The sequence below is a fragment of the Aethalodelphis obliquidens genome, unplaced genomic scaffold (assembly GCF_003676395.1).
Source record: "Aethalodelphis obliquidens isolate GAN/ISIS:26980383/991018 unplaced genomic scaffold, ASM367639v1 scaffold111, whole genome shotgun sequence".
Lineage (NCBI taxonomy): Eukaryota > Metazoa > Chordata > Mammalia > Artiodactyla > Delphinidae > Aethalodelphis > Aethalodelphis obliquidens.
In genome coordinates this window covers 2,359,370-2,384,575 of record NW_020838055.1, presented here as the reverse complement: position 1 = coordinate 2,384,575, position 25,206 = coordinate 2,359,370, and the positions used below count along the sequence as shown (strand labels likewise).

The 25,206-nt window shown below is 37.9% G+C and overlaps 1 protein-coding gene across 3 annotated transcripts in view; it reads left to right on the top strand.

The window, feature by feature from the left end:
- SMARCC1 (SWI/SNF related BAF chromatin remodeling complex subunit C1) overlaps positions 1 to 25,206 on the top strand; it is a 180,349-nt gene that overhangs the window by 40,026 nt on the left and 115,117 nt on the right. For all 3 annotated transcript variants that reach the window (XM_027097002.1, XM_027097001.1, XM_027097003.1), the window contains exons 6-8: positions 1,375 to 1,444; positions 8,883 to 8,952; positions 12,251 to 12,326. In XM_027097002.1, the coding sequence (XP_026952803.1) occupies positions 1,375 to 1,444; positions 8,883 to 8,952; positions 12,251 to 12,326 (216 nt within the window). The remainder of the gene's footprint in view (positions 1 to 1,374; positions 1,445 to 8,882; positions 8,953 to 12,250; positions 12,327 to 25,206) is intronic.

Below are 25,206 nucleotides of genomic sequence, written 5' to 3'. Positions count from 1 at the left end.
TAGCTCATTGTGTCTATTAACTTAGTCCTAACAAAATTCTTGTGAAATAGGTTTTATTGTTACCAGTCTATTTTACAGAAGACACTGAAGCACAAAAAAACTAGATACTTGCCCATGTCATGTTAAGTAGTATATGGTGGAGCTAAGGTGCAAACCCAGGCCTCTCTGATGGACTCCAGAGGCCAAAGTCCTCAACAGTGTGCTCTTCTGACTGTTGCCTCGCACATTAGATGTTGACATTCCCTTTTCAGCCTCTCCTCTGACTGTTAAAAGTGTGCTCAAACACTTCTAGTGATTAAAAATTCCTTTCCTTATTCGGTAGCTACTTCATCTTTATTTATTTATTTATTTTCTTAATCTTGAGATAGCCCTAAATATAAGAAGCTTAGAGTTTTCCTGCAGCTGAAAATAACATTATTATGTTTTTCTAATTGTCGTATTTAGTAAATATTCATTGTCAAAAACAAAAATTAGGTAATATGTTAATGTGCTACTTACACCTGATTTTAAGACTTCTCATCATTCTTCTGGTCTCTAGAATGAGCACTTTTGTGTCTGAATGACTTCCAAGTCATGTTCTAGACTGTATGTAGTATTATAGCTGTGGCCTAGCTAGAACTTGACTTTAGCATTCTAACATTGACTTAAAACAATGGACACATACATGCTAGAGTGAAGTCAAATGTCCATCCTGTATGTATGTAGCCCTAGGTTATGTCTAGGATTATGTCTAGGACGCGAACCCGCGTCCCCTGCTATAAACTTGCATTGATTTACTTCAAGTAATATTGATAATTTGTGATGACTTTGGAGGAACTTTCAGAATTAGTTGGAGGTATTCAAATTACTGATAAGGTTAGCCAGAGAAAGAGAGAGAGATACAAAGAGAATTAGCTGGGGACTTCCTGGCGGTCCAGTGGTTGAGACCTTGCCTTCTGTGCAGGGGGTATGGGTTCGATGACTGGTTCCAGGAGCTAAGATCCCACATGCCTCGCGGCCAAAAAACCAAAACAAAAAACAGAAGCAATATTGTAAAAAATTCAATAAAGATTTAAAAAAAAGGTCCACATCAAAAAAAGTCTTTAAAAAAAAAGCAACAAAGAAAATTAGCAAAGAGGTATTTATATTATTTTCCTATTCAACGATGTAAACTGTGTCTATGGATAATTTATTTTTGTTTTTTCTTGTTAATCACCATCTCTTTCCTTGACTAAAATAATGAAAATATTATAGTTTTAAAATACTGCTCTCAAAAAAATATAAAAAGTAGAATAATGCCTTTATAATTCTTAGGCAGTTTGCATCTGGCAAGACGTCTCATAGTTTGTTTGCCATATGTTTTATTTTTACATTACTTCTTCATTTGCTTTCCAGGGGACATTTACTGATGAGAAGTCAAAAGCTTCCCACCACATTTATCCATATCCTTCCTCACAAGAGGATGGTAAGTTAGTTTTTGGTTATGAACTGATAAACTGATACTTTACTAGATTTTAAATTATATTAGCAGAGGTTTAAATAATATAACCAGCTTTAAAAAAATAAGAGACTTTCAAATATTAAATAAATATCATAGATGATTTAAATTTGTAGTTTTTTATTTTTTTGCTGAGTTAGGCTTAGCAAACTAATTCTGTGATGTCCAGTTTTCTGATCATTAGACTTATTTCTTTGTTGGTAATCATTATCTGGGTGTTAAGTCTAGGCAAGCCTTATACACTATATGTTAACTATGTTTATGTTTGCCATATCTCTTGTGTTCTGAAAATTAAGAGAAATTGCAAGACAGAAGAACATCTCTTGGGAAGATTGGCTTACTGACTGTCTAAACAGGGCCCCTCAGCAATATTTTTTTAATTAATTAATTAATTAATATTTATTTTTTATTGGTCTCAGGCAACCAGCTCTTGGTTTCATTGAATTTCTCTAATGCTTTGCTCTTTTCTATTTGATTGATTGCCACTCTGATCTTTTATTTCCTTTCTGCTGCCTACTTTGGATTGAATTGTTGTTCGTTTTTTTTTCAATTAATTTATTTTTGGCTGTGTTGGGTCTTCGTTGCTGTACGTGGGCTTTCTCTAGTTGCAGGGAGGGAGAGCTACTCTTCGTTGAGGTGTGTGGGCTTCTCATTGCGGTGGCTACTCTTGTTGCGGAGCACAGGCTCTAGATGCGTGGGCTTCAGTAGTTGTGGCTCGTGGGCTCTAGAGCACAGGCTTAGCAGTTGTGGTGCATGGGCTTAGTTGCTCCGTGGCATGTGGGATCTTCCCGGACCAGGGTTTGAGCCCATGTCCACTGCATTGGCAGGCAGATTCCTTATTTATTTATTTATTTTTTTCTGTATGCGGGCCTCTCACTTTTGTGGCCTCTCCCGTTGCGGAGCACAGGCTCCGGACGCGCAGGCCTAGCGGCCATGGCTCACAGGCCCAGCTGCTCCGCGGCATGTGGGATCTTCCCGGACCAGGACACGAACCCGCGTCCCCTGCATCGGCAGGCAGACTCTCAACCACTGCGCCACCAGGGAAAGCCGGGCAGGCGGATTCTTAACCACTGCGCCACTAGGGAAGCCCTCAGCAATATTTTAGTTTGGTGAATTTATAATGGTTCAGATCAGAATCTCCAACTGTGCTATCATAAAAGTTGATTTTGTCATTGGCCAGAGTTCATTAGATCTATGGAAACTGATTTGTGCTAACGGTTCTTTCAAGGGTTTGAAAGTTGGGAAACAAACTATGAATTAACTAACAAGGTTAATTAATTTAGATGGAGAAATAGATCTCTTATAGGGATCAAGTCTTCTTGTAAACACAGCATATCTGTGTAGGACATCTATATAAGAAGCCAAATAACATCAGATTTGAATGGCTAATTACCTGATGCTGAGTGTTTTTTCCTGACCAGTGCAGTTTTGCTAGAAGTCAGTAACAAAAAGATTACGAGATAATCCCTGATGCTTGAAAATTAAGAAATATATTGCCATATAATCCTTAGGTCAAAGAAGAAATTACAATAGAAATAGAATATCTTTGGAGCTGAATAATTATGAAGTGAATAATAAAGTGCGAGAACATTAAATTTTGTAGGATGCAGCTGAAGCTGTGCCCAGAGGGAAATTTATATCTTTAAATGCATATATTAGGAAAAAAGAAAGACTGAAAAATCAATGGTCCATAAGAAATTTATCTCAATAAATTAGAAAACAACAGCAAGTTAAACCTAAAGGAAGAAGGAAATAAACAGTAAAGATAAGTGCAAAAGTTTATGGAGTAGAAAATATACAATAGCAAGGTGATCAGCAATCTCAGAAATGGTTCTTAGAAAAAACTAATAAGGCTGTTAAAGTCGTGCTGCAAATAAACGAGAAAAAGAGAAAGAATAATGTCAGGAATGGAAGGGGGACATCACTACAGATCCAACAGATATTACAAACAGTTGTAAGAGGTTAGGTTGGTTGGTTGCTTGCTTGCTTGCTTGTGTGTTTGGTGTCAAACCTAAGAAACTATTGGCTAATCCAGTGTCATAAAGTTTTATAACTGTCTTTTCTTCTAAGAGTTGTATAGTTTTATCTGTGACATTTAAGTCATTTCATCATCAGTTTTGATGCTGAAAGCTTGATTTTATTTGTAACAGTCATAATTTTAGCTCTATGATTATGATGCTTTTACAAAGTGTGAAACTTCACTCTGCCTTCAGTGTTTAATTGATGGTTTCTCAGATTTTATCCTGTTAGGTAATAGCAATCGGTTTCCACTAGATGGAGGTGGTGAATAGCTGTTTATGATAGCCTTCTGTTGCTGGCTGACTCTTTTTCACTAATAAGGCTGGTATAAAACATGTAGGTTGTGAACTTTTTGGAAAAAAAAATTGCCTTTTAACAAAAGATGTGAACTGTAATTGTTACATCTAGATACTTAATGATTCCTTATTCATGCTGGTTTTGTTTTTCTCCTTTGTTTAGTACAGCCTCGATTACTATATACTAATGCTTGCTTGGTATTGCTATCAGTAGTAGAGTTATTAGGAGATAGAATTTAAATTTTAATTTTAATACATTGGAAGTTATTTTTTAATGTAAAATGTGATTCTTCACACTATAGGATTTACCTTAGAATAACTGGCTGTCAGGTAAATGTTGACTCTCGATGAAGCTCTCTGTTGGGCTCCGTACAGGTGCTGTTTTAGATAAGTGTGCAGATGATAACAATACCAGCCACAACACATTACAAACCATGTTGTAAAACCCTTGCAAATGCGGTATACCTTTTATGAAGATTAGTTAAGTTTAAAATAAAAGGTGACATTTAAAATATTAGTAATATTTTGAGTATGGCATGCTAGAAGGGGGTATAAATTAAGCAAAAGCATAGAGGCAATAAATTATGAAATTTGAGGAAAAGCAAATGGCAAAGTTTGGCTGTGTGTCTTAGATAGTGGGAAATAAGTGGGTAGGTGAGAGGACCTGTGTCTGGTTTAAAGAGGCTTGTTTTTATTTGGTGAATGAGGGAGAGGGTAGACAAATTTTGATGATTTTGGTGAAGAGAAGCTTGCAACTATGGCTGTAGTAGGAAAATTTTCCTGGGAGCTGATTTCTGGGATATCAGATACTTGGAGACTGGTTAGAGAACAGGACCCATTGGGAAGCTCTGAATTAAATTGCTGAGTGAGGGGGTACGTTAATCATTGGATGGGATAAATTCATATATCAGGAGAGTAAAGGAGATAGGTGGCAAACCAGGATGGTCCATATCTTAACAGTCAAGGGAAAATAAGGAAAGGAAAGCATTTCCGAACAAATGAGGTGGGCAGTGGAATTTTTCTACAAAGAAATCAAAGTGAAGCCTAAGACAGGGCATTTGGTCAGTCAGGAAATAATTTGGGAATGAAATTTCAGTAACTTGGAAATGAGAGCAAGTTGTAGAGTTGGTGGAATATCACTGGTTTCCCAGGATTTATGGCAGAGAAAAGAAAGTGGAGGATGGCACCCACCAGACGGTTTGGGTTTTGTCTTTCAGTGGTGGCTTTACAGTGTATTTCTGGGCAGAGCAAAAGTAAATTGAAGCACATAGTTGAGTTGAGACCTGGTAGGGATAAAGGGCTTGGTTTAAGAACATAGGTTGAATTACTGGTTTTAGCAGAAGGAATATGTAGTTCCTCAGAGAAGAAAATAAATGAAGAGAATTCTTAAAAATTGACATACTGTTTAGAAGAGGAAAACAGACTAAATTTTGTTCAAAATAAATTATTTAGATGGACAGATAAGTCCCTTCGGTTTTCTTATCTGTTTGCAATTCTTTTTTCTTGTTCATCTGACTTGATAGTTTTAAATGGCCAGGTTTTAAAAATTTTTCCTTTATATTGGAGTATAGGTGATTAACAATGTTGTGTTAGTTTCAGGTATACAGAAAAGTGATTAAGTTATACATATACTTGTATCTTCAAATGGCCAGTGTTTGAGTTTGCTGTTTATTTCTTCTGATTGGCCAGGTCTGATGTTGAACCCCTCTAGAGAATTTTTCAGTTTTGTTATTATATTCTTCAACTCCAGAATTTCTGTTTGGTTCTTTTTTATAGTTTCAGTCTCTTTGTTGATGTTCTTAATATTGTTCATATATTGTTTTCCTAATTTTGTTTAGTTGTTTAACTGTGTTCTCTTGTAGTACCTTGAGCCTCTTTAAAACGGTTATTTTGAATTTGTCAGGTAATCCATAGATCTTTGTTTTTTTAGGGTTGGCTTTTGACATTCATTTTATTCCTTGGATTGGGCCATTTTCCCTTTCTCTTTCTGTGTCTTGTTATTTTCTGCTGTGTTTATTTATATATTTGTTTGTTGGCTGCATTGGGTCTTCGTTGCAGTGCATGGGCTTCTCGTTGTGGTGGCTTCTCTTGTTGCGGAGCACGGCTGTAGGTGCACCAGCTTCAGTGTTTGTGGCACGCGGGCTCAGTAGTTGTGGCTCGAGGGCTCTAGAGCACAGCCTCAATAGTTGTAGCACACGGGCTTAGCTACTCCATGGCATGTGGGATCTTCCCGGACCAGGGCTCGAACCCATGTTCCCTGCATTGGCAGGTGGATTCTTAACCACTGCACCACCATGGAAGTCCCTTCTGCTTTGTTTGTTTTGTGCATTTGAAAAAACAGCCACATCTCCCAGTTTTTATGGTCTGGCTTTGTACAGGGGAAGACCTTCACCAGTCAGCTCAACTTGAGATCCTGGCATCCCTCAAACAGTTTCTAGGCTTGAGTATGTAATTTCTCAGTTAGAGAGGTTTGCTGGCTCCTCTTTCAGGAACTTATAATCTCTTGCTCTCTCTAGTATCTGTCTGCTGTACCACAAGTTTGCTGTTGCTGCAGCAAGCCACTGAGTGAACCCTCTTTGATCTCTGGGGTGCCCAGGCTTCCAGAGTATGCTGGTTCCCCATCAGCACTCTGAGTTAGTTAAGACAGAAACCTGTCCCTTGGGCAGCCCACCTAAAAGCCAGAACACTGGATGTTTATTCCCTCTAATTTTTCCCTGCCAAGGAAGAAGTTGGGTTCCGTGTGCTTTCTCCTCATCACAGCAAGCTGAGCCAGCCATCTGTGGCACTGTGTTTCTCTGGTGCTACAGTAAACCTCTGAGCTCTTTTTTCTTCTCTGTGACCACCGCACATCCAAAATATGCCAATTCCATTAGTGTTCCAAGTCAGGTGAGACAAATTAGTCCCTTGGCAGCCCCCTGAAAAGTAGGAACGTTGAACACACATCCGTTCTTCTTTTCAGCCCAAGGGAGAAGCTGAGAGCTGAGCTTTTCCTCGTGATCCTGCTGAGCTCTGCTGGCTTGGGGGAATTGTAATTGTGGTTGATATGAAATGACTTTTCTTACTGTTTCAATGCAGCTGTTCTCGACTTTGAGCTTCCCTGGGGTAGTGCGACTTCTTAATTGATTTCCGGGCTTTCTGGATAGTATATTGTTAAGTCGTCTCTGGTGGAACAAAGTCTGAGCCTTCCTGTTTGCCACTTTGGTGACATCACTTCCTGTGTGTTATTTCCTTTTATGGTCAAATAACATTCCATTGTATGAATATACTACCTTTTGTTTAGCCAATGGAAAGTTGATGGACATTTATTTATAATAATAATGACATTATGTTTCTGTACAAGTTATTGTGTGGACTTATGTTTCCAATTCTCTTATGTTTATACCTAGACAATGAATTGCTGAGTCATACTGGCAACTCTATGTTAAACATTTTGAGATACTGCCAACCTGTTTCCCAAAGTGGTTGTACCATTTTACAGTCCCATCAGCATTGTATGAAGATACCAATTTTGCTACATCCTCATCAACACTTTTTATTTCCTGGTTTTTAATATTAGCCTTTCTAGTGAGTGTCAGTATCTCTTTGTGATTTTGATTTGCATTTCTCTAATTGTTAATGAATTCCAAGTATCTTTGCATGTGCTTTTTGGACATTTGTATATCTTCTTTGGAGAAATGTCTATTCAGGTCCTTTGCCTATTTTTTGTTGGATTATTTGTCTTTTTATTGTTAGTTGCAAGAGCTGTTTATATATTCTGAGTTTGGACTAAATTGTACTTGTAAAATTAAGTTTTTTTATACTGATTCTGTGTAACTTATTGTCATTTCCAGGAATAGTGTGAATTCACATCTCTAACTTTTAGTTATTTCTGCTACTGGGAAAATTTTCAAAGACAGTCAATGTCACAATCTTTATAAAAGTCAGCTGTAGAAAGGATAGATATTCTTTTTTCTTTACCTCCTAAAGCTGCACAACCTTTGAGATAGATTTTGTATTCTATGTAAAAGACAGCTCTTACTAGAGAGTCTCAGTATATTTTATTTATACAGAGCGAGTTCTGAAAGGCCCACTGGCCTTTTCACTTTTTCCTTGGCCATCTTGGGATATCAGGTTAAGGAACAGGGCCTGATTTCTTTCAAGATAGTAAGGTGAGCAGTTGGATACTTAAAAAAGGGCATAGGCATGTGGCCTTCATGGCTTTAGCCAGTGAAGGTGGGGCTATTTCATGTTGAAATTGGCAATGAGAAGCCAATTTTACTTGGCTGATTTCACTTAGTTTTTCTATTTTGCTATTATGTGAGGTTCAAGGGGCTTACCTCATCATTTCCCTTTTAGTACTAGAAACAAGTTTTCTAAGCTAAATTTAGACTACCAAAGGAATCATCCCAAGTACTGAAATGGAGATGTGATTCAACTGTGATTAAATCAACAAGAATCATGTGATTATATAAATTTGCACCTATCTTTGGTAAGGAAACTTGAAATCAAAATATCTACATTATGTGATCATATTGTTTACACTCTTGTTGGGAGGACTATATTAACAGATAGGAAGTCATTAAAGAATAATAAAAATAGTATTACTGTTAAAACCTTTGATGTAGCACTATAAAGTGCTATAGGACACCAGAGAAAGTGGATCTGGAGGAAAAAGAATAGTTGGTAAAACTTTCATCAAGGAGATGAAGCATGACTTACACCTTGAACGATGTGTAGTAATTGCAGAGCTTCACAGAAAAAGGGAGGAGAGGTTCTCTATGGGAAATGAGGCAGTAAAGAATATAGTGATACTGATTTGGATGGATCTGGAGACAAATAGGCAGGTGGATGGGAGGGGAAAATATTTTAAATACTGAAGTAGACAGTTGGCTTTGTCAAGAGCGGTGGATAATAGGCCTAGAATCTAGTAAGTCTGAATACACAGCTGAAAAACTTCCCCTTAGTATGGCAGATAACATTCAATTAGGAGGAAGGATTTTGGGGAGGAGCTTACTAGCAAACCAAAAACTCTAGGTAAAAGTTAAGTCTAAGTAATAGTTTATGCATTTGTTTTGTTAGATTGACTAAAGTTTTTTCTTTTTCCCTTTCAGAAGAGTGGTTGAGACCTGTGATGAGAAAAGACAAGCAGGTGTTAGTGCATTGGGGGTTTTACCCAGACAGGTAATGTTGATATGTCCTTACATCTGGTATAAAGAGTTTTGTCAGTGCAAGCCAGAGTTATTTATATATAGTTTCGCTTTCTGAATAGCGACAATTTTGTTGATTTGTTTCAGTCATTGAACTCACTTCTTTTGAGTATTCTCTTACTGACTTCCTTATTTATTAAGTTATGGAGTTCAGTGAAGTCACAGGCTTTATTTATCTTAAACTGATATGTTTGCTGTGTTTGCCAAAACAGTCCTTCAGTATGGTATTAGACTGCTAATTTAGATTTGTTTCCTTTAAGAAATGAATTTTTCTTCTGGGTATTTTATGACTGGTTAGTTTTATTTTATTTATTTATTTTAAAATACCTATGCCATTCTATTATGGATGAAGTTATGTTATGTCTAAAATGAAGTATATATCATAACTCATACAGTGTTTCAGTATCTAAATATGCATAAAGAATATTATAAACAAGAACAAACGTCAGTGAGAATGGTGGTTATTGTTTAATGAAAATTATGCCTGCATAGGGGGCATTTAGGAATAAGGATAACCTTTCATGTACTTCATCTTCTTAAACCTATGGTAGAGCTGTTTAAGTGTTCATTTCACTATTTTCAAGTGGAGAGACTCTCGGTTGTGGGTTTTTCATGTCAGACCAGTCTTCTTTCATCTGTATCCACATCCACTTCTAGCCCTACCATATTTTTGGAAGCAAATCCCAAACATATCATTTCAATATTTCAATAATAAATATTTCAGTATGTATTTCTGAAAGATAAGGACTCATTAAAAAAAAATAAGCACAATACCACTGTCAAACCTAAAAAAATTAACAGAATTCCTTAATGTCAAATATCAAGTCATTGTTGTCATATGATATATTTGATTGATTGATAAGATTGGTATTTGTTGGAATTAGAATTTAAACACATCTTGTGATTAGTTGATATGTTTCTTAAGTATTTTTCAGTTTATAGGTTCTCCCTGTGGGGAAGCCCACCCCGCCTTACAGTGTATTACTTAAGAAACCAGGTTGTTTGTCCTGCAGAGTTTACCACAGTGTGGAATTTTTTATGGCATCACTGTGGTGTATTTGAACATGTTTCTCCATTCTCTGGAGTTGCTCAGAATCTATTTCAGTTTAGGGAAGGAACAAGACTTGCATAGGTGTGTGTTCTTCATCAGGAGACATATAATGTCTGGTTATGTGTTGTTTTGAAGTTAATCTATTTGAGTGACTTTATTTTACTTATAAATATATTTTTTGAGGAAGAAATATGTCTTTAGATATCTTCAAATTTTTAAGAATATATTCACAGTTTTCATACAAGTTGAGTTAATTAGAACCAAATCAAGTCAGCTTGCTTATCAACCTTTCTTGAACCATAATTGACCACTTTACATGAACTAACATTTTTTTTTAATTAGTAATATTTAAGTAAATACTTTCTAGAGAACATTTCTTATTTCGAGGCTTTAGGTATTCATGGCACTATTAAAACAAACTTTTCAGTATCATAGGAACTATTACAGGAACTCAGCTTGCCTTTGAAACACTTCGGTGGAAACTCAAATTTATGACAAACTACATAAAGTATAGGATTGAGATGAATTTTATAGTAACACGTTATAAGACATGTTAGCTTGTTTGCTAGCCTTTTGTTTATGTATCAAATAAACTATAATGGCTGGCTCATGTGCTGCCTTCTCAAGGGGCCTTGTTAGTTCACTTTCTTAACTATAGTTTGTGCCCTCACTTCTTATTGTAACATTTTCTTGTCAAGACTTAAAGAATATAAGGTTTTTAATTTTTTTTACTCACCATTGCAGTCTTTACCTGGAATAGTTAATTAATTGGCAAAGGAACTTTTTTTCTCCAACTCATGTTTAAATGTTCCTAGAAAACTTACCAGAGTGCTGTTAATAGGTCTGTTGAGCTGTACTTGTTCCAAATGCTTTTCAGCTGACTTCTGAGAAGTGGCTAAAGGAAGCCAATGCTTGTTACTATACTTATATTTCATTTAGATATCACTTAGCTTTATAATAATTTATTGGCCAGTATAGGAGCATTGATAAAATTTTAATTTGGTAGGTAATTTTATGCTTATTTCAAAATTGTGGAGTAGGGGGAGTGATTTATATCAGTGAGCTGGATTTCACTGATAAGAGAACCATTGAGCAAAGACATGTGAAGATAGGAGGGAGTGAGCTAGATGGATATCTGGGTAATGAGGAGCATATGTAAAGGGCATGATGTGGCCACCATCTGATAGTCAAAGCGTACCACTACAGGTGGGTCGAATAAAACATGAGTGAGGGGAGAGTACTAGGAGATGAGGTCATAGGACCAGATCATGAAGCCTTGGCAAACCACTGTACGGATTTTGACTTTTAACTCTGAGTTCGGTGGGAGCTGGAAGGTTTTGAACAGTTGGACTTAGTTTTTTAAAGGATTGCTCTGGTTGCTATGTGAAAAATGGACTCCCAGGGCCTTTGGGTCAACATGGAAGTTATATAGATCCTAAACATATTTTGAAGGTGGAAGTGGTAGAAGTTGTTGATAGTTTGATTATAGGATGTAATTCAGAGTGAAGTCAAGGATATCTTGCAAGTATTTTGGCCAGAACAACTGGAAAAGTGGAATTGGCATTTCCTGAGAGGAGGATGATTGGCTAGATCATATTGTTTGAGTTGGGATGGCATTATATGTTGAATTTTGAGTGTATCAATATTGGGTTTGAAAGCTTTATTAGACATGTAATGAGAGATGTGGAATTGGCAGTTGAATTTATGAGTGCAGAATTCAGAGAATAGGGCAGGTATGAGATTTCAAGTCATCAGTATATGTTTGAAGGCATAGAACTGCATGAGATGATCATCAAGAGGATGAATAGGTCAGAGGATTGTTCCAAAAACTGAAACTTGGGGCCTTCCAGTGTTGAAGAGGTTTGGTAGGAGAGGAGAAACTGGCAGTGGAGACTGAAGAGAGAGGCTTGTGACTAGAAGGAATGCCAGATGATAGTACTGTCTTAGAGGACAAATAAGGGAAATGCTTTGAGGAGTGATCAACATGTTGAAATTCTGTGGACTGAGGCTTTTAAACTTTGGGTTTTACGACGTGAAGGTTACTGTAGACCTCTGCAGAAGAGATTTCTTGTCAGAGTGTTAGAGACAAAAGTATGTGATAATTTGTTATTACTGGATCCTAATAGCATTTTTAAAATGTATTTTTACCTCTTGATCAAAGTCTTTTCCGTGAATGAATTTGGGTTCTAATTTGTTTTTCCTTTTTTCGTTTTCTTTACAGCTATGATACTTGGGTCCATAGTAATGATGTTGATGTGGAAATTGAAGATCCACCAATTCCAGAAAAGCCATGGAAGGTGAAAGATCCTTTTTAAAACAAAATTTATTCTTACATAACTTAATAGCCCTTCTTAGCTGTTCTCAACAGCAATGTTTTAAAGAGATACAGAACGATGATTCTTCCTTTCTTGTCATACAATTAAGAGATACCTATGGTCGAAGACCTCATTATCCAGGTCTTAGATCAGATATCTGCAGTGATGTTTGAGGAGACCCCAAAGGAAAGTTAGATTGTGGTTTGAGAAAGTTGAGAGTGTTAGGAGTGGAGTTGAACATCGTTGATGATGTCATTTAGGAAGGCTGGAAGCAGTGCCTTCGTGGCTTTTATTATGATACAGACTTCTCTTACGAATCATTTCTATTATAATGGTTTCAACTTTTAACGTGGAAATAATTTTGAAAGTGCAGGAATAATACAAAACAAAGTACTGTTTTATACTCTTATTCCAGATTCCCGTTGTTATTATCTTTAAAAAATATTTATATATTCATGTTTATTTGGTTGCACCAGGTCTTAGTTGTGGCTCGTGGGCTCCTTAGTTGCAGCACTCGGGGTCCTTAGTTGCAGCAGGTGGGCTCCTCAGTTGTGGCCTGTGGGCTCCTTAGTTGAGGCATGTGAGCTTCTTAGTTGTGGAATGCAAACTCTTAGTTAGCAGCATGCGTGTGGGATCTAGTTCCCTGACCAGGCATTGAAACTGGGCCCCCTGCATTGGGAGTGCAGAGTCTTAACCACTGTACCACCAGAGAAGTCCCCCCTGTTGTTAATTATTTAAATAATTTATTACCTGATACAGGGCCCATATTACATCTTCACCAGTTGTCCCACTGATATAATAAGCTTTATACTTAGTTTTTCCCCTGATCCAGGATCCAGTTCAGGATCACACACTGCATTTAGTTGTCACATTTCTTTAGTCTACTTTAATCTGGAACTTTCAGCCCTTCTTTTTTCTTCTATGACACTGGCATTTTAGAAGTATATAGGTCAGTTGTTGTTTTAGAATGTCCCTGAATTTTAGTTCATGTATTTCCTTATATTCAGGCTATGTATTTTTGGCTGCAGTACTCCATAACTAATATTGTGTCCTTCTCAGTGCATCATATTGGCAGCCTCATATTATCCATTTTTCCCATTATGGCTCATACTTTGATCATTTGTGAAGGTACTGTCTGCCTGGTTTTCCCACTGTAACATTACCATTTTTCTCATTGACATTTAAAATATTTTATAGGGAAATACTTTGAGACTACACAAATATACTTTTCTTCATTGAATTTGTGTCTGAAGGTTTGCTCATCCATTAATAATTTCTGTGACTGAATTAAGTTATTACTGGTGCTTTTCTAATTCTATCCATTCCATCTGTGCTTGCAGTTGGCATTTTGCAGCAGGGACAAGCTTTCCCTTCTCCCTTTATGTGTGTCTGTGGTCTGTGCATTCACACAGCAGTGACATTACTACCATTCTTCATTTTGATGAATTATCTAAATTTGGCCAGTGGGAACGACTTTAAGCCGCCTCCTGTGACCTTTTGGCATTATTTGATGCATTTTTGCATATCTCCTACTTTCTGACACAAAAAGATGTTCCAAACTCCTTTTTTTTTTTTTAATTAATTTATTTAATTTTTGTTTATATTTGGCTGCGTTGGGTCTTCGTTGCTGCGCGCGGGCTTTGTCTAGTTGCGGTGAGCGGGGGCTACTTTTTGTTGCAGTGTGTGGGCTTCTCCTCGGGCTCCAGGTGCACGGGCTTCAGCAGTTGTGGCTCGCGGGCTCTAGAGCGCAGGCTCAGTAGTTGTGTTGCACAGGCTTAGTTGCTCCACGGCATGTGGGATCTTCCCAGACCACGGCTTGAACCCGTGTCCCCTGCATTAGTAGGCAGATTCTTAACCACTGCGCCACCAGGGAAGCCCCCCAAACTCCTTTGTAATTTTCCCATCCCAGTCCCGGAATCAGTATTTTTACAGGGAGCTCTGCTCCTTTCCATGGGTGATTTTACATGATCTTTATTGACTTCTGTATCATGTAAGGAGCACTTAAATTGGATCAAAATGTTAGATTTTAGACCTGGTTCAACCTATTTCTAATTTGTGTGACTTTCAGAAAGACAGCCTTTGAGCTTTAGATTCCATATGAGGAAAATGGGATTAACCAAAATTAGTCTTTTTTAAACACTTTATTTGGAAATAACTTCAAACTTACAGAAAAGTTGCAAGAAAAAGAATAGTACATGGCATACCTATATACCCTTTATCTAGATTTGCCTGTTACCATTTCACTCCCATTTTGATTTATCATTTATAGTCTATATCTGTTTATAAATATGTTTTTTCTGAATCATTTGAGATAAAGATGCATATATAATGGGCCTTTACTCCAATAAGTGTGTGTTTACTAGGATAAGAAATTCTCATACATAAGCACAGTAATCAAGTTCATTAAATTTAACATTGACACAATATTTTAGTCTACTATCCATATTCCAGTGTTGCCACTTGACCCAGTAATTTTTAATTTTTATTGGAGTATTGTTGATTTACAATGTTGTGTTAGTTTCTGCTGTACAGCAAAGTGAATCAGTTATACATAGACATATATCTACTCTTTTTAGACTCTGTTCCCATATAGGCCATTACGGAGTATTGAGTAAAGTTCCCTGTGCTATACAGTAGGTTCTTATTAGTTTTCTGTTTTATATATAGTAGTGTGTATATGTCAATAGCAATCTCCCAATTTATTCCCCCACTTTCCCCTTGGTAACCATAAGTTTGTTTTCTGTATCTGTGACTCTATTTCTGAATAAGTTCATTTGTACCATTTTTTAAGATTCCACATATAAGTGATATCATATGATATGTTTGTCTTTCTCACTGACTTACTTCACTCAGTATGAAAATCTCTAGATCCATCCATGTTGCTGCGAATGGCATTATTTCATTCTTTTTTATGGCTGAGTAGTATTCCATTGTATGTATGTACCACATCTTCTTTATCCATTTCTCTGTCAATGAACATTTCATTGCTTCCATGTCCTGGCTGTTGTGAATAGTGCTGCAATGAATATTGGGGTACATACATCTTTTCGAATTATGGTTTTCTCTGGATATATGCCCAGGAGTGGGATTGCTAGATCATATGGTAGTTCTATTTCTGGTTTTTTAAGGAACCTCCATACTGTTCTGTACTGTGGCTGTACCAATTTACATTCCTACCCACCGTGTAGGAGGGTTCCCTTTTCTCCGCATCCTCTCCAGCATTTATTGTTTGTAGTTTTTTTTTTTTGCAGTATGTGGGCCTCCCACTGCTGTGGCCTCTCCCGTTGTGGAGCACAGGCTCCGGACGCCCAGGCCCAGCGGCCAAGGCTCACGGGCCCAGCCGCTCTGCGGCATGTGGGATCTTCCCTGACCGGGGCACAAACCCGTGTCCCCTGCATCGGCAGGCGGACTCTCAACCACTGCGCCACCAGGGAAGCCCGTGATCTTTTTTTTTTAAAAAAAAAAATATATTTATTTATTTGGCTGTGCCAGGCCTTAGTTGCAGCACGTGGGATCTTCGTTGTGTCATGTGGGACCTTTAGTTGTGGCATGTGAACTCTTAGTTGCGGCATGTGGTATTTAGTTCCCAGACCAGGGATCGAACCCAGGCCCTGTACATTGGGAGCATGGAGTCTTAACCACTGGACCACCAGGGAAGTCCCTCCTCACTGGTGATCTTAATCACCCAGTTAAGGTGTTCTGTGATGGCTCCACTGTATGGTTACTTTTCCCCTCCATTTGCAACTTATAAACAATTTGTGAAAGATTCTTTAGACCATGGAGATATCCTCCTTCTCATCAAAATCCTCTCTCTGTCACCCAGGTTTAGCATCCACTTAGAATTCTTGCCTGAACCAGTCTTTTCTTTGATGATTACACAGCAATACTTTTCCACTCCAGCCCTTCCCTCCACATTTACCAGTTGGCCTTCAGAGTTCTGTAAGCAAGAGCCCTTCCTTTTCCCTCTTTTACTTATTTATTTGTCTGTTGTCAGCGTGAATTCATGGAATTGTAATTTTTCAGTGCTCAATAATTCATTACTTCAGTATTTTGTGCTGAAGTTGTTTCATATTTGGCCACTGGGAGCCCCTTCAGGCTGGCTTGTCATCCTTGTTGGTTTTTTTTTTTAAGATTTTTTTGATGTGGACCATTTTTAAAGTCTTTATTGAATTTGTTACAGTATTGCTTCTGTTTTATGTTTTGGTTTTTTTGGCCATGAGGCATGTGGGATCTTAGCTCCCCGACCAGGGATTGAACCTGCACCCCCTGCATTGTAAGGCGAAGTTTTAACCGCTTGACCACCAGGGAAGTCCTTGGCTTGTGATCCTTGTGACAAGCACTTGTCATTTTTGAGCACCTCCTTTAGGGCATAGTAGGATGTTCCAGGTTCATTTAGTACCTTCCATTCCTCATGCCTAGAATCAGGTGTTTCTCTGAGGCGCTCTCATTTCTTTCAGTAGGAGAAGGTATTAGAGACCAAGATCTGGGTACAGGTATGCTCAGTACTACTGAAGTATCTTTGCTTCTAGGTCCTTTCTATTCAGAGCTATTATGTATCTGTAAATTCAAATGCAGACAGTAGTTGAGTACACATATACGTGCATATACACATAATATATATATTTTAGAAATAATGAGGCCATAATGATACCTCCAGTTCTAATCTGTCCCCACAGTGTTCCTTTTTGCCCTCCTCTACTCCATATTTATATGTCTCTTCTTCTGAGAGTAAGAATCTTGGCTCCCAGCATCAACACGTTTATGAATACGTTCAAATTAGTTTCAGAATTGCTTTGCCCCTGCCACTATCATAAACAAAAGTACTAAAAGAGTTCAAGATATGTTTGTGGTTCTCCTGCTCCCCTAGCCCTGACCAAGACTGAGGGTGTATTATATATTGGCAAATAGTGTGTTCGTGAGTTACCTGGATGAACGTTTTTTCCCCTCCCTTCAGTGTGGTTTTTACTTATTTGAAGTATTGTTAAAGGTTTATTTCTTTCAGTTTGTTTTCAGTTTTGGTGTTTCCTCTCCCTCTTCCCATCCAAGCTGATTTAATTTTATATATATTTATTTTTTAAGATTTATTTATTATTTATTTGCCTGAGTCAGGTCTTAGTTGCCACACGCAGGGTCACCATTGCGGAGCGCAGGCTCTTCGTTGTGTGCGGGCTTCTCTCTAGTGGCGTGCGGGTTTTCTCTTCTCTAGTTGTGGCACACAGGCACGTGGGCCCTGTAGTTGTGGAGTGTGGGTTCCAGAGCGCATGGACTCTGTAATTTGTGGCACGCGGGCTCTAGTTGAGGTGCATGAGCTCAGTAGTTGTGGCATACGGGCTTAGTTGCCCCGCGACATGTGGGATCTTAGTTTCCTGACCAGTGATCAAACCCGCGTCACCTGCATTGTAAGTCAGATTCTTTACCACTGGACCACCAGGGATCTCCCCAGTTTTATATTTTGAATATGTAGAATTCTAATGTGCTTTCAAAAAATGTATGCTTCCAAAAAATGTATACTTCCTCATGAGTTCATTCTATTCCCATCTCCCCATTCCTTGTAGAATAAACTTACTGTTTTCTGGCTTATCCTTCCTGTGTTTCTTTTTGCCAAAACATGTAGGTGTTTGCATATTTTTTTATTTCCCTCTTTTATACTTTGCCTTTTCTGCTTAATCTTTCCTGGAAACTCTTGGTGGTCATACCTTCACAGTGCTCCATTATACTTGGAAATGTGAATAGTTGCCATTACTTTAGAATTACAGACAAAGCTGCGATAAATAACCTTGTGCCGTATGTATTGTCTTATTTCTTTAAGGTGGATGCTCAAGGTAAATTTCTAAAATTAGAGTTGCTGTGTTGAGGAGTAAATTAAAATACATAGTTTTGTTAGATTCGTGCCTCTACCATGGGAGTCTGCACGGTTTTGAATTCTTGTAAACAGTGAAGCCAGAGTGCCTCTTCCCTCATGGCCTCACCAAGAGAGTGGCGTCAAGCGTTTGAATTTTTGCAAATCCTGATATGTGAGAAATGGTATCCATGTTAATTTTAATTTGGTATCTCTTTTTGTGAGTGAAGTGAAGTTGAACATCTTTTTATATTTTCAAGGGTCTTGTTTAATGGTTTTTTTTTTTTTTTGCGGTACGCGGGCCTCTCACTGTTGTGGCCTCTCCCGTTGCGGAGCACAGGCTCCGGACGCGCAGGCTCAGCGGCCATGGCTCACGGGCCCAGCCGCTCTGCGGCATGTGGGATCTTCCCGGACCGGGGCACGAACCCGTGTCCCCTGCATCGGCAGGCGGACTCTCAACCACTGCGCCACCAGGGAAGCCCTTTAATGGTTTTTTTAAAAAATTTTTTTCTCATTTTTCAGTTAGTTTTTTCTGTTGTCTCCTAGAGTAATAAAAGTTATTTAAATGTTTAGAGTATATTGCAAATATTTAGTTGTATTTTTTACTTTAGTTATGGTGGGGTTTTTTTTGTAGTTTTGAATTGAAGTATAGTTGATTTACAGTGTTGTGCCAATCTCTACTGTACAGCAAAGGGACCCAGTTATACACGTAGAGACATTGTTTTCTTTTTTTTTTTAAATTAATTAATTTTTTTTGGCTATGTTGGGTTTCCATTGCTGCATGCGGGCTTTCTCTAGTTGAAGCGAGCAGGGGCTACTCTTCGTTGCGGTGCGCGGGCTTCTTATTGAGATGGCTTCTCTTGTTGCAGAGCATGGGCTCTAGGCACACAGCCTCAGTATTTGTGGCTTGCGGGCTCAGTAGTTGTGGCACGCGGGCTCAGTAGTTGTGGCGCACGGGCTTAGTTGCTCCGCGGCATGTGGGATCTTCCCAGACCAGGCCTCGAACCCGTGTCCCCTGCATTGGCAGGTGGGTTCTTAACCGCCATGCCACCGGGGAAGTCCGGAAAATGTTAACTTTTAAAATCCAGCCTTTCTTTGTTAGAAATAAACTTTTTACTTGACGTGTAGACTACAGAAAAATTTTTAACCATTCTTTTTGTGTCTCCATGTATGGGTTACAAATAAGTGCTGAATCCTCATTTAGAGTGCCAGTGCAACAATTGTTCCCTTGTGTGATGTTTCTGTGATTTTCACACACACTCTCCCCCTGATTCCTGGGTATAGTTTATTGGAATGACAAATTCTTATAAGGAATGAGGAAACTGGTAGCATTTCTTTGTCTTGTTTTTAGGAAAATAGAATGACTTTTTTAAAAAAATTATTTGTTTATTTATTTGGCTGCCTTGGGTCTTTGTTGCTGCGTGCAGGCTTTCTCTAGTTGAGGCAAGCGGAGGCCACTCTTCGTTGCAGGTGCATGCTTCTCATTGCAGTGGCTTCTCTTGTTGCGGAGCACGGGCTCCAGGCGAGCAGGCTTCAGTAGTTGTGGCACATGGGCTCAGTAGTTGTGGCTCGTGGGCTCTAGGGCACAGGCTCAGTAGTTGTGGTGCACGGGCTTAGCTGCTCCGCGGCATGTGGGATCTTCCCAGGCCAGGGCTAGAACCCATGTCCCCTGCATTGGCAGGCGGATTCTTAACCATGTGTCACCAGGGAAGTCCCTAGAATGACTTTTAAAGGAAAATACATTAGCTAAAGAATGCCCACCCTGCAATAAAAGCAATTACAAATACTTTAAATCAGTGGTTTTCAAACTTTGTTGATCATGTATGTCCAAGAAAGCAAAATTAGGAACTATTTACTTTTAAAAACAATATATTTATCTTATTTTTGGCTGTGTCGGGTCTTAGTTGTGGCATGTGACATCTGTATTGCAACATGTGGGATCTTTTGTTGCGACATGTGGGCTTCTCTCTAGTTGTGGCTCGCAAGCTCCAGAGAGCATGGGTTCTGTAGTTGCAGCCTGCTGGCTATCTAGTTGTGGCTCACGTGCTCAGTAGTTGCAGTGCATGGAGTTAGTTGCCCCGCAGCATGTAGGATCTTAGTTCCCTGACCAGGGATTGAACCCACGTTCCCTGCATTGGAAGGTGGATTTTTAACCACTGGACCACCAGGGAAGTCCCCTACTTCCTTTTATGTTTAGTTAACATATAAAATTATTCACTAGATATTTAAATAGTTACTGAGTATGTGGAATCTTTCATGTTTGTTTATTTTTTTGCTTTTATGTTTGTATTTACAAACTAAATTTAAAAAATTTTTTTTTAACTTTTTAGTTTATATTGGAATATAGCCGATTAACAATGTTGTGATAGTTTCAGGTGCACAGCAAAGAGACTTAACCATACATATATACATGTATCCATTCTCCCCCAGACTCCCCTCCCATCCAGGCTGCCACATAATATTGAGCAGAGTTCCCTGTGCTATACAGTAGGTCCTTGTTGGTTATCTTTTTAAAATTAATTTATTATATTTAAATACTTTTTCTTAATGTATCCTATGAAATCTAAATTGCAATTTGTGCTCACTGTTATCCATTTTAAGAATAAATGGATATGCTTTTCGTTAAAAGTCAAGTGTGTTATATACTTTATTTTTCTTCTTGAACTTGCATTTTTATTTTACCTTCAAGAGAATATAATCCTAGTATAATACTTTTTAATGCTTGAAGATCTTATCCCTGAAACCTAGAGAAAAGGAGCTAACTAAGCATGTCTTTAGTCAGAAAATTTGAACTGGGATTTTAGTTTCTCTATTATTGTATAAAACAATGCTTATGTATTGTTTTGTTGTTCTAGAGGAAATGTGATTGCTATGAGAAAGTTAGCACTTAATTTAAAATGTTAAATTGTGGATATTAACATTTATTAAATATGAATAATAAAAACAGATCACAGTTTTAAAAAACACCTGTGTACTTGCCACTCTCAAAAAAGAACATTACCATTACCATTGAAGCATTCCATGTTCATCCTTTGGCCTGCCCACTCAGAGCTAACCGTTATTCTGAATGTTTGGCTTGTCTTTTTTATGCAGTTTTACCACACACGCACACACACACACACAAAACTACACAAATCCTGTTTTAGTTTTTACATTTAAAAAGCTTTAATATCAGTGTAATCATATTGTATTTTTTCGTGACTTGCCTTTTTGTTCAGCATCATTCATCTATAGTATATAGCAGTACAAGTAATCTCGTGTATGCATATGTCACAATATATCCATTGTAATGTGGGTGGGTGTGGTAGTTTCTACTTTAATGTACTATGAAAAATGCTACTATGAATTTTCCTGAACATACATCTTTTGTGTTTGTTCATAATGGAATTACTGGATCTTAGGGAATGCAAAGATTCACTTTTTCTAAACAATGCCATATTGTTTCCAGATGGTTGTAAAAATTTATTTTACTAAGGGTGTATAAGTTTTCTGGATGCTCTGTATCATGGACAGTGCTTGGTATATTCTTTTTTTTTTTTCCAATTTATTTTATTTATTTATTTTTGGCTGTGTTCGGTCTTCGTTGCTGTGTGCGGGCTTTCTCTAGTTGCAGCGAGCGGGGGCTACTCTTCATTGCAGTGCACAGGCTTCTCATTGTGGTGGCTTCTCTCGTTGTGGAGCATGGGCTCTAGGCGTGCGGGCTTCAGTAGTTGCGGCACACAGGCTCAGTAGTTGTGGTGCACGGGCTTAGTTGCTCCACAACATGTGGGATCTTCCCAGACCAGGGATCGAACCTGTGTCCCCTGCACTGGCGGGTGGATTCTCAACCACTGCGCCACCAGGGAAGGCCTGCTTGGTGTATTCTGACTTAGTGGTATTTACCTATCTACTGGATGTGAAGTGGTGTTTCTTTAGGGTTTTAACTTGTATTTCTCTTATTACCAAATAGCTTTGCCATCTTTTCATGAATTCTTTGACCTTTGGTGTTTCTTCCTCTATGAAGTGCTCGTTTCCACCTTTTGCTTTTTTTTTTCCATTGCGTTGTCTTTTTCTTTGTGGGTGTTCTTTAGATATTCTGCATACTAACAGGTGTGGTTACATCATCAGTTACCTGTGTTAAAAATAGGTTTTCTGGGCTTCCCTGGTGGTGCAGTGGTTAAGAATCCGCCTGCCAGTGGAGGGGACACAGGTTCGAGCCCTGGTCTGGGAAGATCCCACATACTGCGGAGCAGCTAACCGCGTGTGCCACAACTACTGAGCCTGCTCTCTAGAGCCTGCCAGCGACAACTACTGAGCCCACGTGCCACAACTACTGAAGCTCACGTGCCTAGAGCCCGTGCTCCACAACAAGAGAAGCCACTGTAATGAGAAACCAGCGCACCGCAACTAAGAGTAGCCCCCGCTTGTCGCTACTAGAGAAAGCCCCCATGTGCAGCAACGAAGACCCAACGCAGCCAAAAATAAAAAATAAAATCAAATAAATAAATTTATTACAAAATAAAAATTAAAAACATAGTTTTCCTAGTAGCTTATCTTTTTGTTTTCTATCCCAAGGTCATCACGACATTTTCTTAAATCATCTTTAAAAATTCTTTAGTTTTGCCTTTAATATATAAAGATCTTTAATCTACCTGGAATTAATTTTTAAACATGTTATAATGTAGGGGAAAAAAAAATTTCCCCATATGGTGTTAGATCAGCTATAGTTTCAAGGTGGAAAAATATTAAAGCTGGATTTCTCTCCCCACTGATCCAAGCCATTTCTGTTAAAAGTAAATTTTTATGTATGTCGTGATTTGTTTCTTGACTCTATTATAAAGTTTTATTAGTTATTTGTTTTGACTTGAGTACTCCCACTTTTTTCTTCAGGAGTCTTTTGGGTGTTTGCTGTTTTGTGTAAAGTTTAGAATCAGCTTGTTAAGGTCCATATTAAACAAACTCATTGGGATTTTGATTCGAATTAAATTTAATCTGTAGAACAACTTGGAGAAAACTGACATCTTTACAATACTGAGCCTCTCAATTTGTGGAGGCAATTTATCTCCCAATTTATTTAGGTCTTTTATATCTCTTTCAGTTAAGTTGTATAATTTTCTTCACATTTCATTGATCGTCTCAGAATGATCATATAGTAATTAATGTATATTTTTGGAAAATTTTTTCTCTATTAAACCTCATATATGGAGTGTCAGTGGATAAAACTACTTTTCCTTTTACAAGGGTTGGCAAATTATAGCCACCTGTTTTTGTATATAAAATTGTATTAGATCACCACCAAACCCATTCATTTATGTATTTTCTGTGGCTGATTGCACACTATAGCAGCAGAGTTGAGTAGAGACAGAGAACATATGGCTTGCAAGCCTAAAATATTTAGTATCTGACCCTTCCCCCCGCCCCCCCCCAAAAAAGCATACCAATTCTTGCTATATTTGTGTTGTCCCATTATCTTCAGGGAAGATGATTTTTTTTTTTTTAACATCTTTATTGGGGTATAATTGCTTTACAATGGTGTGTTAGTTTCTGCTTTATAACAAAGTGAATCAGTTATACATATGTTCCCATATCAGGGGAGATGATTTTAAACAACAAAAACTACCTTTAAATGTAATCTGAGAGGTTACTTGTTCAATCTGTTCTCATTGAAAACTTGAAAAAAATGTGAACTGTGCTCTCTGATGTTAGAACTACTGAGCCTCCAGCATTGTCTAGCAGTTTCAAACATATATCTTTGTGTGTAGTCAAATCTAGACATCTGTATAGTCAAACAGTTAAGTTGTTACTTGGAAAAAAATGTTGATTAAAGGGATAAACTATATGACTTGTGAGCCATATAACATTGTCAAGTATTACGAAAGGATTTTTAGAAACATACTATGTTGAAGATTATAGTTGTCAGAAGTTTAGGACTGGGCTTGATAGCAGAGTTTACCATCGTATCATTTCATAGGTAAGGAAACTGGGTTATAGAAGTTAGATAATTTTGCTGAAGGTTGCACAACCTATTATATTATTCTGACCCTAAGGTGTTTTTGTGAGACAGGTAATAGAGCATAGTGGCATAAGAGCTTAGGCAGAACTCCGTGCAAAGCTTTGCCTCTTGGTAGGTAAGTAACTGGGCAGCTTGCTGACACTCTGTGCCCCAGTTTGCTGATTTGGAAAACTGGAGAGACTAACCTGCCTTGCTTAGCGGGATTAAACAAGATCATATTATATGTAAGGTGTTCAGCAGAGTGCCTGGCACAAATGATTATTAGTTGTCCATACTGTCCTAACATACTTTCTCAAGAGAATTCTCTCAAGGTCTTCTGGATAGTAAAGAATGTACAATGTGAATATTCAGCTCTACTTTTAAAATATATACATACTTATGAACAATTTGGAAAAGACTATTATGCTTTCAAATGCTGTGACATAAATTTTTCTGAATTAATTACTGAATTAAATTTTTCTGCAATTAATTACATCACTGAATTAATTTACCCTTTTCTTGAACATAGTCATGCCTTTAAATAGATTTTTTTCTCTAATTAGCTTAAGGTTTCTCATGCTCTATTTATATATCCCATTCTCATAATTTATACATATAGGAGTCTTTTCGAGTTACATTATTTAAGGTCTTATATTCTCCTTGACGGGTATTAATTTTGTGTTTGTTACTGTGTAGCTCTAGTTTTGGGAGGAAAAGAGGCATGTAGTCAGGTCGATGTCATTCTTAAAGCAGTATATCATTCAGGCAATATCCTTAACAACCAATGTAGTAATGTTTCCTTTTTTTAAAACAATGCAAGGGGGGAGCAGTGGGGAGCTTAGATTGACAAAATATTTTTATTGGCAAGTCCATATAGTCTCAGTGATTGCTATGTTGTAGGTTTTTAGTTCCTGAAGGCTTCATAGCTGTAGTTGCTGCTCTCTTTTTCTCTCTTTGCTCTCATGTTAGTATTTTAATGATTCTTGACTGGGCATGTTAATTGCAACACACACACACACACACCACCCATGACTGAACAGCAGTCCCTTAAT